At 40.1% G+C, this 14660-nt stretch overlaps 1 protein-coding gene across 1 annotated transcript in view; it reads left to right on the forward strand.

Moving 5' to 3' along the window:
- Nucleotides 1-14660, forward strand: part of DNAH5 (dynein axonemal heavy chain 5) — a 234944-nt gene that overhangs the window by 107296 nt on the left and 112988 nt on the right. The window contains exons 30-35 of the mRNA XM_072958846.1: nt 1809-1962; nt 3475-3638; nt 7205-7361; nt 10830-11042; nt 11769-11993; nt 13385-13557. Coding sequence (XP_072814947.1) covers nt 1809-1962; nt 3475-3638; nt 7205-7361; nt 10830-11042; nt 11769-11993; nt 13385-13557 — 1086 coding nt within the window. The remainder of the gene's footprint in view (nt 1-1808; nt 1963-3474; nt 3639-7204; nt 7362-10829; nt 11043-11768; nt 11994-13384; nt 13558-14660) is intronic.

The following is a 14660-nucleotide window of genomic DNA, read 5'->3' on the forward strand; positions in this document are numbered from 1 at the left end:
ATACACCTGAGTGTTTGAAATGAGTAATATAGACTATAAAATTAGATCTTAGAGAGTTAGACCACTGCTAACAGTGAGTCTGAACTACTTAGGATTTGGTGAGTTTTGATAAATTTGGTTGTTCTTCACACCCAGTCAGAATTAAGGACAGATGGAAGATAACATATCCTATGGAGGCAGAAAAAGTACATGTATAAATTAAGTAAACATCATCTGTGTTAGGGATGGGGAAACTTTCCTTGCCAATGACATCGAATCCACAGAGTTGTATGAGGAACATGTATTCAACACAAATTTATGGAACACCTACTATGCGCCAGGTGGTCTTCTAGGTGCTGTGGATAGAAGACTGAATAAAACAAAGATCTCTGTTGCAGTGGACCTATATTCTTGTGAAAAGCATAAACAAAAACCCCCAGAAAGATGTGTAGATTATTAAAAGAACCTGGTTAATAATTAAGAATATGGAAATAAAAATTTTATTCATTAATACGACTAATATTTGTGATGACTTCATGTCCATATTATGTTGGACTGGAGAGATTAATAAAGGGAGAAGAAAGAGAAGAAGAAAACAATGGAAGGCAGTATCATTGTTTAGGATTAAGGTCGTCTGCAGGTAGCAGAAGCACCACATTCAACATTGCTTCAGCAAGACTGAAGTTGATGTTTTTCTCAAGTTAAAGAATTCCCGAGATCGATGGTTCAGGTAGGAGTGTGGACTCCACCACGTCCCTGGGGACCCATGCTCTGTCTGGCTCACTCTTCTGTCTTGTCCAGGTGTAGCCCTTCTCCTCCCTTCTACCCCTTACATCCAATGGTGCCGCTCACTTCTCATCTGGAAGAGTGGTTTTCAGCCTTGGCTACATAATAGAAACCCCTAGGGAATCTAAAAAAATCTCAACGCCTGGGCCCCATCCCACACTGACTGAATCAGAGTTCCTGGGGGTGGGATCCAGACAGGCCTTAGTAGTTTTTTATATTTATCAGATAATTAGAATATGCAGCTAAGCCTGAGGACAATTGATGTGGAAATTAACCCTGCAACTGCACATCGCTGCAAAGGAGGTTGTGAAATTCAGTATTTTAACCAGGCAGCTGTGAGTCTAGGTAGAAATGGGGTGCTCTCTCTAAAGAAGGAGAAAAAGACATTAGGGGACCATTGTCAGTTTCTGCCTCAAGAAGAAAAGGGGAAGATAGATTAACTGGGAGAGAGGCAGAAAAGTGGCCATCAGGGTAAACGTGTGTACACGCAGAAACCCTCACACATGCTTGTACACACAGATGTGGGTGGACAGGAGCGGATGGGAAGTTGGAAAGAGGCCCAGAAGAGGGGAAGCTGCAGGGAGAGTCCAGATAGTATCACATTTGAAAATTGAATTAGTTATTGGGCCCCTGCCAACAGCTCTGTAATTGCTCCATATCACATGAGAAACTGGAGGCTGTCCGAAATAAGCACAGAAGCTCAGCAGAGAGAATGTTATGCTCGTGGCCGCAGCAACAATGACCAGAATGATCCTATTGCAGCAGCTGAGTGGAGTCCAGGCGGATCAGTGAACTCCTTAGATGATACGTCTTCCACCTCCCTATGCTCTGGGTCAAAAGGGAAAAAGTTGGTACAACATACAGTATGTGGTGATGAATTAATCACTTGGTAGCATCATTTTAAAAGCCAGTGGCATAAGCATAGTTGTAAAGAAATAGGTCAAAATTAGGATTAAAAAAACCCCCAAACTTCTTTTGTTGGAAAACACCAATAAAAACAAAACACGCAAAAAATCAAATTCTGAACATATTTCTCATTTTAGGTACAATACGCCATTCAAAGCCCAGATTCAAAAGTGGGTGCATCACCTTTCCAACTCAACAGACATCATCGAGAACTGGATGATGGTGCAAAACTTGTGGATTTACTTAGAAGCCGTCTTTGTGGGAGGAGACATTGCCAAGCAGCTTCCCAAGGTTTTAGAATTTTTTTTTTATGATTTCATTAGGTTTTGAACTTAGAGAATTAGCTAACAACTCATAATTCCTTAAAAAATGCAGTTATATTTAAACTTTTATTTCAGCTACCCTCTCCCCAATCTTTTTGTTTTTGTTGTTGAATTTCTCTTCAGAGAGAGAGAGAGAAATTGTGGAAAAGAAGGGGCGTGCAAATGACAGTAAGAATGCTCCCAAACTAGGAAGTTTTATAGGAAATGGGGGGGGGCGGTTTAAAAAAAAAAACAACAAAGAATGAATGCCTGCATAATTGATACGCTTCTTCAGATAATTTGAAGGTGGAATTTGGAACAGGGTGGAATTACAGACTAGCTATCTTGACAATGGTAGGATAATTTGTTCTTCTACCACTGACAGTTTAAAATAGCTCACGCTATACAATATACTCAATTATATCTGTACTGTAAAATTGAGAGGTGGAAATATGCAGGGCAGAACTCCCAAACAAAAAGGGCTTCTTCTCAAGATGTTGAGTATGTTTTTTCTTGTCAAACTGTAATCATCTCACTAGGTACTAGTGTATTTTGAGATTAAAAAAATTTTTTTTTACCAAATCTCAACAATTCTTATCCAATTACCTTAAATTGTTTGCAAAATTATAACGTTTTAGCAATATATTTGAGTTTTAGAAGCACAGTTATGTTGAGTGTTCTCTTCGCTTATGTTTCCTAGCTTTCTTTTAGGTTAGTTTTAAATTTAATTATAAGGGACAGATCTGTTAGCTGATTTATTTTTTTAGCTACCAGTGAATTGTATCCAGACATTCAAATTTTAAGTATTTATTTTTGCATTTATATTTTGGCCTGTTTTTCTATTTGATGGGCGAGGAAGCGTCTCAAGTTGGACTTAATAATGGAAACTTTCACATACACTGTTGAGGGAGCTGGGTGAAGTTTCTTGCGCTCATGTTTGATGGTATGTGCTCGTTGGTAAAATGCACATCACCTTTCTTAAGGAAGAAAATAAACTTTATTCCTACTCTCTCAACATAATCTGTGCATTTTCCATTTTTCATACAAAATCAATTTTTAAAAATTTCAGAATATTAAGGTCATCCTGTAATTAATTTTGTACCTTATTTTCAAATGTTTGTTTTCTAAATACACAAACAATTCGATGTTCTATGCAGAAAACTTGAAAAACACAGGATTCACTGCATTTGGCCATAACTGCTGGAAACAACTGGGAGGGTCCTTTCCTCCCAAATGGGCTTGTCTTGTATTATTAGTCTTAACTGTTTTTAGTTAACAAAATGGGGTATCAAGTTTGAGCTAAAGAGTCTTGCTTAAGAAAAGGGGGTGCTATGGTACAAAAGGCCAGAGGAGAGCTGGACTAGAACACGTGTGACATTTCAGGCATGTGTAGCTGGGTATCCAGACTGGTCGAAAGCCTGGCCTCAGTGGGAGGTTTGTGAGACGCTCTGTCCTTGCGATCACCAATGTGTCCAAGTGTGCTTTGCTCTTGTTCTTACAGGAAGCCAAGCGCTTTTCCAATATAGATAAATCTTGGGTGAAGATCATGACTCGGGCGCATGAGACGCCCAACGTGGTTCAGTGTTGCGTTGGCGATGAGACCATGGGGCAGCTGTTACCGCACTTGCTGGACCAGTTAGAGATCTGCCAGAAATCCCTAACTGGGTGAGTTTGCTGGCTCTGTGAAGGCTCTTAGTTGCCTAGAGATGAAAGGGATCAGAGAGACTAGACAGGATTAACCAAACTGGTTTTCTTTTTCTAAGACTTAATTCATGTCGAATGTTGTGGCATAGATAAAGCTGATAGTTTGGAGACTTATAGTCTCTCCAAGTTACTGGATTTTCCCTGATGCTGGAATTATAGGACTTATGGCTTCTTCCATCACTGGGACAATATCTTGTGAATATTCTTGTACAGTCCTTGTTTTTAAAATTAATATGCTGATCTTTCTGATAAACATCTGAAGAACCAAACTATTCCATTATTATTCAACCAAGAACAATATGAATAGTGTGTAGTGTACACAAGAAGTCAAGATTATACAAAAATGAGAGCCTGACCTGATATCCATCAACACACACACACATACGTGCACTTACATATATAGAAGCTGGATGAATTCCAAGAATGATAATGAATTTTCTCCCTCTTTCGCTAATCAAGATAAAATCATGAAGTAGAAATATGTTAAATAGTAATGTTATAAAAACCAGTTACCTACACATACTTTTATTTCCTTTTTATTTTTTTAAATTGAGGTATAATTGACACATAATATTAGTTTCAGATGTAAAACGTAGTAATTTTATATTTGTATATATTGCAAAGTGATCACCACAGTAAGTCTAGTTAACAGTCATCACCCTGCAGAGTTACACATTTCTTTTCTTGTGATGAGAACTTTTAAGATCACCTCTGTTAGCAGCTTTCAAATGTGAAATACAGTATAATTAACATAGCCACCCTGCTGTACATTGTATCCCCATGACTTAACTGTTTTATAACTGGAATCCACATGCTTTTGAATATCTCCCCTTCTGTTAATCTCCTTAGAATAGTCAGTGTCTATGGAGAAATTTTGGGTGAACTAGTGATTATTGTATTGGTCAGGGTTCTCTAGAAATAAGAACCAATAGGACGCACACACACACACATGCACACACGTGTGCACACACACGCACACACGAGGAGAGAAAGAGAGAGAGATGTGATTGTGGAGGCTGGCAAGTCAAATCCCAGGGTAGGCTGACAGCCTAGAGACCCAGGAAGAGTCAAGGCTGCTTCAGCTGAAGCCCCGAGGCCGCCTCCTGGCAGAATTCCCTCTTCCTCTGCTGATTGGGCGAGGCCCACCCACATTATGTAGGGTAATCTGCTTTACTCAAAGTCTACTGATTTAAATGTTAAACTCATCCAAAAAAATCTTCATAGAAACATCTAGGACAGTGGCTACATAACTGGGTGTCATGGTGTCGTCAAACCTACACCTAAAATAAGCCATCACAATTATCTGTAGTCCTGGGTGGGAGTAGCGTCAGGGATGAAAACCCCGCTGTGGCGGTGAGCGTAGCGCAGCAGCAGTGTGCGTGCTTCCCACGTGGGAGGTCCTGGGTTCGATCCTCAGTCCTGCTATTACATAAACAAATAAAATAAAAGGAAGATTTTTAAAAAACTGCACTGAGATGTACACTTATGAAGTGTCATATACTGTGAGCATTTAACTCAGACTAAATGATGATGTCGCCTTGGCTGAGTCTGGGCGGCCTGTCCCCATCCAGATGTCCCCCTGTCCTCAATACCTATAATAGTACCCATAACACTGCTGTCCTGTGCACTGAAGAACTGAGGCCGCCTACGCCAGACTGTGCTCGTAGTCACGGGTGGGGATTAAAACACTGGGCACTTTGGGAAGATCTCTGTGAAGGAAATAGAGAAGTTGCTTAAACTTGAACTAAAAAAAAAAAAAAGTGACAAAGCTAAAACTAGAAGAAACACCTGTGTGATAACATGAAAATAATAGGGTTTACTTATTTATGCTTGGCTGACCAAAGAACCCTTAGAAATGGCTGCTGAAAAATAAAGTGTTGAGAAAAGTAAGGTCAAAGAAAAATAAGGGCTAATAAATGGAGAGGGTAAATTTGGCTTAGAGCAAAGCTGGGAATAGACCCCAGGCTCAAAGACCAAAGTTCCTCCCTAGGGACCAGAGCAGCGAGAGGTGTACGATTAGGTACAACATTCACAGGAAAATAAAAGGTCCCAGTTGCTCAGGAAAACAGTATATTTTTGTTTTAAAGGGATACCATGAGGGAAATTCTGTTGTGCGTCCTCTTAAAAGGGAGGACAGAGAAGAATCCTCACATGCTTTCTTGTCACAGTGAGTTGGTGAGCCTGTCCCGTAAAACGGCCGGATCCAGGGAACTGGGGGAGCGGAATGACTGCATCCGCCTCAAAAAAACCTTCACTAATATCGTTTTCATATTCAAGTTGATGGAAAATATGGGGCAGTGCAAAATGAGGGAGATTTAACCCTGAAAAGTGTCTAGAGGAAAGTCAGTCCGCACTGCTGGTTAAGGATAAGTCCACAGACTTTGACGTTCAGTTGCGGGAAGGTGACAAAGTTGACATGCTTTCAGGAAAGCTGAAGAGCCAACAAGACCATCCTTCAAGGATGTCTGTCCCACTGCATACGAAGGCAGGTTCAGTAGGAGCTGGAGGCAGGGCCGCAGTTTTCCGTAGAAAATAGTTGAAACTTTAAGTGACAAGCCTATGCTGAAACTTTCCCTTGAAAAAAATTGTCCTAAGCAGGCATTATGAAACACTATGATCACAGCTAAATAAAATATGAGTGGAGCATCCTTTAAATGTCTACTTAAAAACAGAACAATTGCAAAGAGATTTTCCAACATAAATTTTTAGAAAAATTTGACTATCTGGTATTAATGATTTAATTTATAAAGTTGTTGAATCATGTCAAGTAACTGTTGAAGGATATTTGATACAAGAGAGATTTCAAAGAGAAACTGTAGTTAAAACTGCATTAATTATATCAAGATGGGCTAGACACTGAAGACACAAAGGTATAGATCTGAGAATGACAGAAAAATACATCCATGACTTAAGGAATCACCATAAAATAAAGCAACTATAGAAACAAAATTGCAGTGAAAGCCGGGTGATGAGAGAGGAACATTCATTCACTTGGTTTCTGTTACTCCTGGAGGTGGAGAGCAGTGCCAGAGCCCTTCCATGTAGCTCATTCGTAGCTGGAATTTCGCTTCTGCTTCAGTGATGGGATCACTGGATTCTTTTAAGATACAATTCCAAGAATGAGATGCAACCTTTAGCTGATACAGCACTGTGCTTTTCAACAAAATAAAAACAAAACCAAAAAAACCTCCCTGTGTGTAATTTTTCTTGTCCTCTACAAAAAAAGTACAAAAATTTCCAGATTAAATCAAATGTATACATTACACTTGTGAAAAGTGAAGCAATTTTATCAATTCTAGGGGGAAAAAAGTCTCCCCATCAGAATATGGAATGCTTCTTGGTCAAATGAGTTGCAAAAACAAAACAAAACAGAACAAAAAAACCCAGAACAAAACGAAAGCATTGAAGAGTGTGCAGGAAAATTAGATTGTCTCAAAATCTTTCCCCCTTTTCTCATCCAGATTAATTTATTTCTAGAAAAGCCTGTTTTGTGTGTTTATGAAGTCTGTCTTTTCCTCCCCACTTAGATACTTGGAGAAAAAACGACTTTGCTTTCCTCGGTTCTTCTTTGTCTCAGACCCTACCCTTCTGGAGATCCTGGGGCAGGCATCGGACACCCACACCATACAAGGCCATCTGCTGAATGTGTTTGACAACATTAACACCGTCAAGTTTCACGAAAAGGTTCGCCTGATTCTCATTATTGGCCAGCAGTTACCACATCATGGAATCTTAACTGTCTTCATTAAGTAGCTCTCCAGTAGTGTTTACAAAGAATTACGTTTCTGTCCATTAACTATCAGCCAGTGACTTGAGAAAAAAACCCAACAACTTTGGGGCCCAATTTGCCTTCAGGATTACGTCATTTCTTAACATTCAACGTGTAGATTTGAATAACAAACAGTTTAAATATGATTAGGAATGCATCGTATGTGGCATTCATGGCTTTACATGCCAAATTAACTGCTTAGAAATTCAACAAAACAAAGAAACTAATTGCTCATCAGACAGTGCCTTGACTCAACAGAATTGCCACAGTGATTTGACTGTTTTAATCAGGCTTAAGACGTTTTTTGGCATGACGGTCTTCCATGTTTTTCATCATTCTCCATTGAAAACTTTTTCTTTTCGTTTTTTAAAACACTCCCAACAATTTTCTAGAGTCATGGAAGAACTCGTATAGAACCCAAAAGAGGTCATTCCACGTGAGGGAGACTACATTCGCACAGCTGCCAGAAGATTTTGTCTAACCCCTTCAGCCCAGTTTCCCTATAAGAGTGACCCTTCCTGTTGGATAACAGATTCAGTTCCTCTTTAGTGCTTCATACAAACCTCAATATCATTTGTTTATTCATCCTAGAATGCAATTTGCATCTGTTGAGCAAATACCCTGGACTGGATGTCATGCTTAACAGTGAGAACGTACCATCCTCAGGGAACTCGTGCTCTGGTGGAGTCTACAGAGTGCAATTGATGTGGTGGTAGAGCTGGTTCATTGGAAGCCATTAAAAGCCCCTTGCTGTGCGTCAGGCATGATGCCAGTCCTAGGGTTTCAAGGACCACTATGTCATAACCCATACTGATGTCATTTTTATGCAGTACAACATTCAAGGAAATTTGGCAATTAAACTGTCAATATTTTTGACTTCTTGTGCTTGTGTTGCACACAAGGAACATGGGAATGCCCACTAGGGAGCCCTGGCCTGGGTGTAAAGGGTATAAGAGAGGGCTTCTTGCAGGAGAATACAGTGTTTGCACTTATGTTTTGAAGGCGAGTGGAATGTGACCAGGCAGGTGGGGAAGGGACGCATGGTCTGGCCAGAGGAAGGGCAAGTGCAAGGGTCTGGAGGTGTGGCAGCCTAGGATGCCGGAAGGGTGGGTATGTGAGGGAGTGTATTACTTTCCTAGGGCTTTGGTGGATTAAAACAACAGAAATGTATTCTCTCACAGTTCTAGAGGCTAGACATCTGAACTTAAGGTGTTGGCAGTGTTGGTTCCTACCGGAGGCTCCAAGGATGAATCTGTTCGGTGCCTCTCTCCTTGTTCCTAGTGGTAGTCAGCCATCCTTGGTGCTCCTTGGCTTGTAGACACCTCACTTCCATCCCTGCCTTTGTCTTCACATGGCATTCTCCCTGGGTGTCTGTGTCTCTGAGTCTCAATTTCCTTCTTCTTCAAAGGACACCGGTTATTGGATGAGGGTCCACCCTCATCCAGGATGACCTCATCATAACTTGATTACATCTGCAAACACTCTATTTCCACAGGTTTTGGTGCTGAGGACTTCAACACATATTTTTGGAGGACACATTTAAACTGCGACACAGGGTGATGGACAAAGGGAAAAGGAGGCATGGACCAAATTCCAAAAGGCCAAGTCCATCACACTCAGGCACATACTTCCTCATGAACATGACAAAAGGCATAGGGGGTTTTAAGCAGCGCAGTGACCTGATTTGTGTTTCAGAAGGATCCTCTGGCTCAGTGTAGGAGGTGGAATAGAATGAGACAAGGAAACCAGTGTCAGAAGTGATTGCAAAGTCAGCATGGAAAAGGCTGAGCTGACACAAGAAAGCCCTGATGAGGAGGGTGGGTGGAGACGAAGACAGGACAGATTGAATGGTAAAAATCAATGTTTTTTGTAGATCTACTGGATGTGTGGGTTGCAAGAGGAGATTGAATGACCCAGGAAGTTCTTCCTGATGGTTTGCTTAGATCCTTCTGCTTTAGCATCAGGACTTCCTGGTCCTGGAGTGAAGCTTCTCCCCACCTCATTGTACACTGAAGATAGTTTGAACTTCCTCATTTTTAGCTTCTGTCCGTAGCAATTACTTCTTAAAAATAAAAAGCTTGCTTGTTCTTTGTTTGTTCTTTTTTCTGTTATAGGATTTCTACAACCAGGGGCAGATCCTGATTTTGTGGGTTCTAAATCTTATACAATTATAAATATAGGTTTATATTCAGGACCTAGAAGGGTTTGTGTAAGCGAGGGTCCTTGAAGCCTAAGGCTCATTAGCTTCTTCGCAGATCACTTCTGTGGACAACTAAGGAGGATTTCATTAATACAGACTAAATCTGAGCCCAAGGGAGCACTGTTCCACTTATGAAAGAACAAAACCAACAACAAACATTTGTATTTATTTTATGGTTTGCATCACAGTCTTCCCTTTGTACCTGTGGGGAGGATTTGTTCTGGGACCCCAGCAGATACCAAAATCCACAGATGCTTCAGTCCCTTATATAAAAGGTTACAGTATTTATGTATAACATACCCTCAGTCTCTAGATTACTTATAATACCTAATATAATGTAAATGCTGTGTAAATAGTTGCCAGCACGTGGCAGATTCAAGTTTTGCTTTTTGGAACTTTTGGAATTTTTTTTTTCCAAATATTGTCCATCTGCTGTTGGTTGCATCTGTGGATTCGGAACCCGTGGATACAGAGGGCCAACTGTGTTTTAATTGGCATAAGTAGCCAGTGAGGTGCTTAGAGAAGTAGGGACTAAGGAAGTAGGGCAGACATGACTTTTAATGACTGATTAGAGGCAAGAAATTTAGTCTCAGTGGTGTGCCTTCCAATATTGCATGGTTGGTGAATAGCAGGGCACTGTTTGAACTGTATTTTGGAACTCCAGATACTCCAAATGTTCTCATTATGCCATGGAAATTAAAGTGAAATGACCAGACTAGGAGCTGGGTTTGAACTAGAAAACATGATGTGCAACCAAGGGCTCCTGTGAAGAGCACAGTGTTTAGTATCAGATTGGAATTACCTTGTGAGATGTTCGCATTGATCTACTGACCAGGCCTTTGCTGCTGTCAGCTGAGAAGCTTGTGGGGGATGACAGGCTCTTGGAGAAGTCATCTGGGGACACTTCAGACATTTTTTTGATCATCACCTGTCTATCAAATATTTCTTGTAGAAAACAAGTTTACCCTCTCTCAAGTACAGACTATTTGCAATTGATTTAGTATTCCCTTTTCGATTTCATGGATAGCTTAAAAATGTTTTGGAATTGATTTTGTATCATACTTTGCCTTTTATTTTGTATTATGTAGCTTAATTTTCTACGGAAAGGATAACATTGCCAGGAGGGCAATGGAGGAATTTATTTATAAAAATGTAGCTTTTTTTATTTGGGTTTTCAACACAGATCTATGATCGCATTCTGTCAGTTTCCTCTCGAGAGGGTGAGACGATTGAACTGGATAAACCCGTGATGGCAGAGGGCAATGTGGAAGTCTGGCTTAATTCTCTCTTGGAGGAATCTCAGTCCTCATTACATCTTGTGATTCGGCAAGCAGCTGCAAATATTCAGGAAACAGGTTTCCAACTGATGGAATTTCTTTCTTCCTTCCCCGCTCAGGTCAGTGCATTGAAATTGCAAAGTGTCTTTTACAGGACAGCCATTATAGACTGCAGGCATTGTCTATTGTCAACTATGCAACTGCCTATAATTTAACTCTGGAACAAGATTAAGATTTCCGTAAGGATTTGTTAAACATAGATAAGCTTAAAGATTTTAATTATTTGATGTGGTGTATTATATATGTGTATAGTTTCAAATATATGTATTTGTGCTGTAGAGATATTTGATAGATTTCCTTTAACTTAAAATATTTTTTCTTACTGAATCTCTTTAGTATATAAGTCCTGAAAACGTACTGAATGTATGCTTTACCAGAAAAATGAGAAATCTATTTCAGCAATAAAGTACAGAAAATATTTCTTAGTCATGTGCTCAGTAAAGATTTTGTGAGTATCTACTAAGTGTTAACCCCGTGTGAGTTTGGGGAAAGCAGGTTTAAGACATACTCTTTCCCTGCCAGTACTTAAACTCTGTCTCAGGAGAGATAGAACTTAAAATGAAACGAGAAAAATTGTAGACACATCGTGAGGCTGCACATATTTAATTGTCACGTAAACAATATGAATGGAGTTTCCACAGGTTTCTAAGTAGCGTATCAAGATGACGCAATCAAGGATGGCTTTACATTTGCATAATAATCACAACTGATCACGATATTGTAATTCCTATTTAAATGTCTTCATATGCCATGTGCACTCAGAAATCCTTTTTTATTTCCATAAGGTTGGATTATTAGGAATTCAAATGATGTGGACACGGGATTCAGAAGAGGCCCTCAGAAATGCCAAGTTTGATAAAAAAATCATGCAGAAAACCAATCAGTCTTTCCTGGAGCTACTGAACACGCTGATAGACATGACAACAAAGGATCTGAGTTCCCTGGAGCGAGTTAAATACGAGACTTTGATTACTATTCATGTGCACCAAAGAGATATCTTTGATGACCTGGTAAATGCTTTACAAACGTGGCATACACAGAAAGAAATACTAGAACCTGTCTGTGTTTACCCACTGGAAATAGTTGGAAAGAATTCGAAAGAAAAGGTCGAATTCAGGCAGAGAATCATCTTCATGATGAGAGATTGTCAGATTTTCCTTTAGACGAGACTTCAGTTACATTCCGATGATCTCTGCTAAGGTGTTGTGGAGGCAATTAGACTTCATTTTAAAACTCTTTATGTGACCATTCTTTAATGCTGAAATGTCACGGAGCACCCTGAGAAGCTTGCGTTTGTCTTGTGCTCCTTTTGGTTATTGAACTTGAAGTCTGTTAGTTTCGTGCTACAGAAATAATAAGTAATGTTGCTGGTAGAGCTACTTAGCACTTCCTTTAAGGCTTTTTATAAATCACGTCTGTAACAAGTTTTGCTACAGTTCATGTCATTGATTGCGTATGGCCTTTCCTAATATAGTTTGTGACATTCAGGTGTCATGCAGATCTTCGCCTTTAAAGAAAGAACAGGGATGGGAAAGAGAGTTTAGTAGCTGTAGAAAATAGGAAATGTGGAAAGAAATGAAATGTGTCCTCTACTCTAAAATACAACATTAGATAAGAGGCATGAAGCTCTTATTTTTGTAATAATTTTCTGGATCGTGTCTCACCCCATTATGTAAAAAAAGATTATGAAAGATCGGTTCTGATGTAACAGAAATAAAGGCAGCAAATTCAAGCTGTTATGTGCTAATCTCCTCTCAAGAATTAAGCACACCGTTTGCCTCTTTGAGAAATAAAGGGCTCAGGGTAATTTTAGATTTCTTATTGGTCAAGGAAAAACGATTAAAGTGGCTTAAAATTTTGGTTAAAAAAATTCAGACAAAAGCATGACTGGACAATAACCTGCCATTTAGATGTTACAAATTCCAGCCTGCTACAAATCCTCGGAAGAATAATGAATGGATTGAAAAAAACCCAACAATGCACTTTGTCATAATAATAAAAGATGCATTTTCCCCCCTAATGAGATTGTTTATTTCTATCTTTGTAAGCCCAAACATATTTTTCATAGATTGTCTTTCATGGCTAGCACTGTGATATTGGGCATTTGAGGATGAAATTTAAGAAATGAACATCTTACTTTTAAAATAGATCATGCCATTTAAAATGGGGGGGGGGACAATTACGGGTTTCTCTTGAATTTTCCTTTTCCCACATCTTTGAAAGTATCTTTTTTGCTGATCAGTAAATGAGCGAGTTGGATGATGAGGCAGTTGGCATCTCCGAACTAGTTGTGTTGTCTTTCAGTTCCACTTGCTTCACATCACGACCTACCTGAATGCTAGTGTGTATGGCTAATAAGTGGTTCTCACCTCAGTTTTCACACCTGCCTTTTGCATTTCAGTGTCACATGCACATCAAGAGCCCTGCAGACTTTGAGTGGCTGAAGCAGTGCAGGTTTTATTTTAACGAAGATGCTGACAAGATGATGATCCACATCACAGATGTGCCGTTCATCTACCAGAACGAATTTTTAGGCTGCACCGACAGGCTTGTCATAACTCCCCTCACAGACAGGTGATGGAAGGATTCTGTGATTCTGCAACCTCTCTCTCCCTCATCCCAACATTTTCATTCTCTACAGGTGCTCAGGGGATTTTGACTTACGGCCTCTTTAGGGTTTATAGCTCTTTTATATTAAAGTCTTTGAAAGTCAGTATTTTTAGTTTCACACATGTATCTTTACATGGGGTTTAGGAGGTGACTGAAGCGGACTCCGCTTCCTTTGCCTTCGGCCTCAGAAAGCGTAGGTTTACATGACCCCAGTGGCACCAGATGGGGTAAGAGGGAATATGAACCGCCACGTGTCAGTGGGTACAAGTCACCATGGGCTCTGAGGGCTGCTTTAGGGGACTGTGGCACCTGTTGTGGTTACAGAGACAATTAAGATGGCTTTTTAGCAGGAAAGAAACTGAGTATGAATACTGGTGAAAAGTGGTGGAGAGGACATGGCCCTGAACACCTGGAGTTCTTCGTGGTGCCCTCTGCCTGTTATTTACCAAGTGTGTTAGCTAGCACCCCTGCGACTTCTCCGGTCTCAGTTTCCTCATCTCCAAGGGGCCTTCTGTGACCGATTCTGTAATTCACTTAGTCCGACTTGAGCTTTGTGGCATCAGCCAACTGTATATGTGCTGTTCAGGGATGCTTTGGATGCTTATTTTGGACAAAATGGCTGAACGTTACAATCAGTTTTTGGTGTAAGTAGAAACTGAAGCTGAGTACCACTCGTTTTCACAGAATGAACCTCTGGGCTATTGGTGAGGTAGGGAGGGACCCAGCACCGGGCCCGGCACTGGGTGAATGTTAGTCATCATCAATATTGTTGCCGTGACTGTTGTTTTTCTGTTTTTGTTTAGGATTTCTTTTTCCCTGAAGTGTAGTCAATTTACAGTATTGTGTTAGTTTCTGGCATGCAGCGAAGCGATTCATTTTTTTTCAGATTATGTCCCATTATAGGTTATTATAAGATACTGAATATAACTCCCTGTGCTAGCAGTAAATCCTTGTTGCTTATCTGTTTCATGTAGAGTAGTGTGTATTTGTTAATCCCAAACTCCTACTTTGTCCCTCCGTCTCTCTCCTCTTTGGTAACCATAAGTTTGTTCTCTATGTCTGTGTGT

The sequence above is a fragment of the Vicugna pacos genome, chromosome 3 (genome assembly GCF_048564905.1).
Source record: "Vicugna pacos chromosome 3, VicPac4, whole genome shotgun sequence".
NCBI classification, from domain to species: domain Eukaryota; kingdom Metazoa; phylum Chordata; class Mammalia; order Artiodactyla; family Camelidae; genus Vicugna; species Vicugna pacos.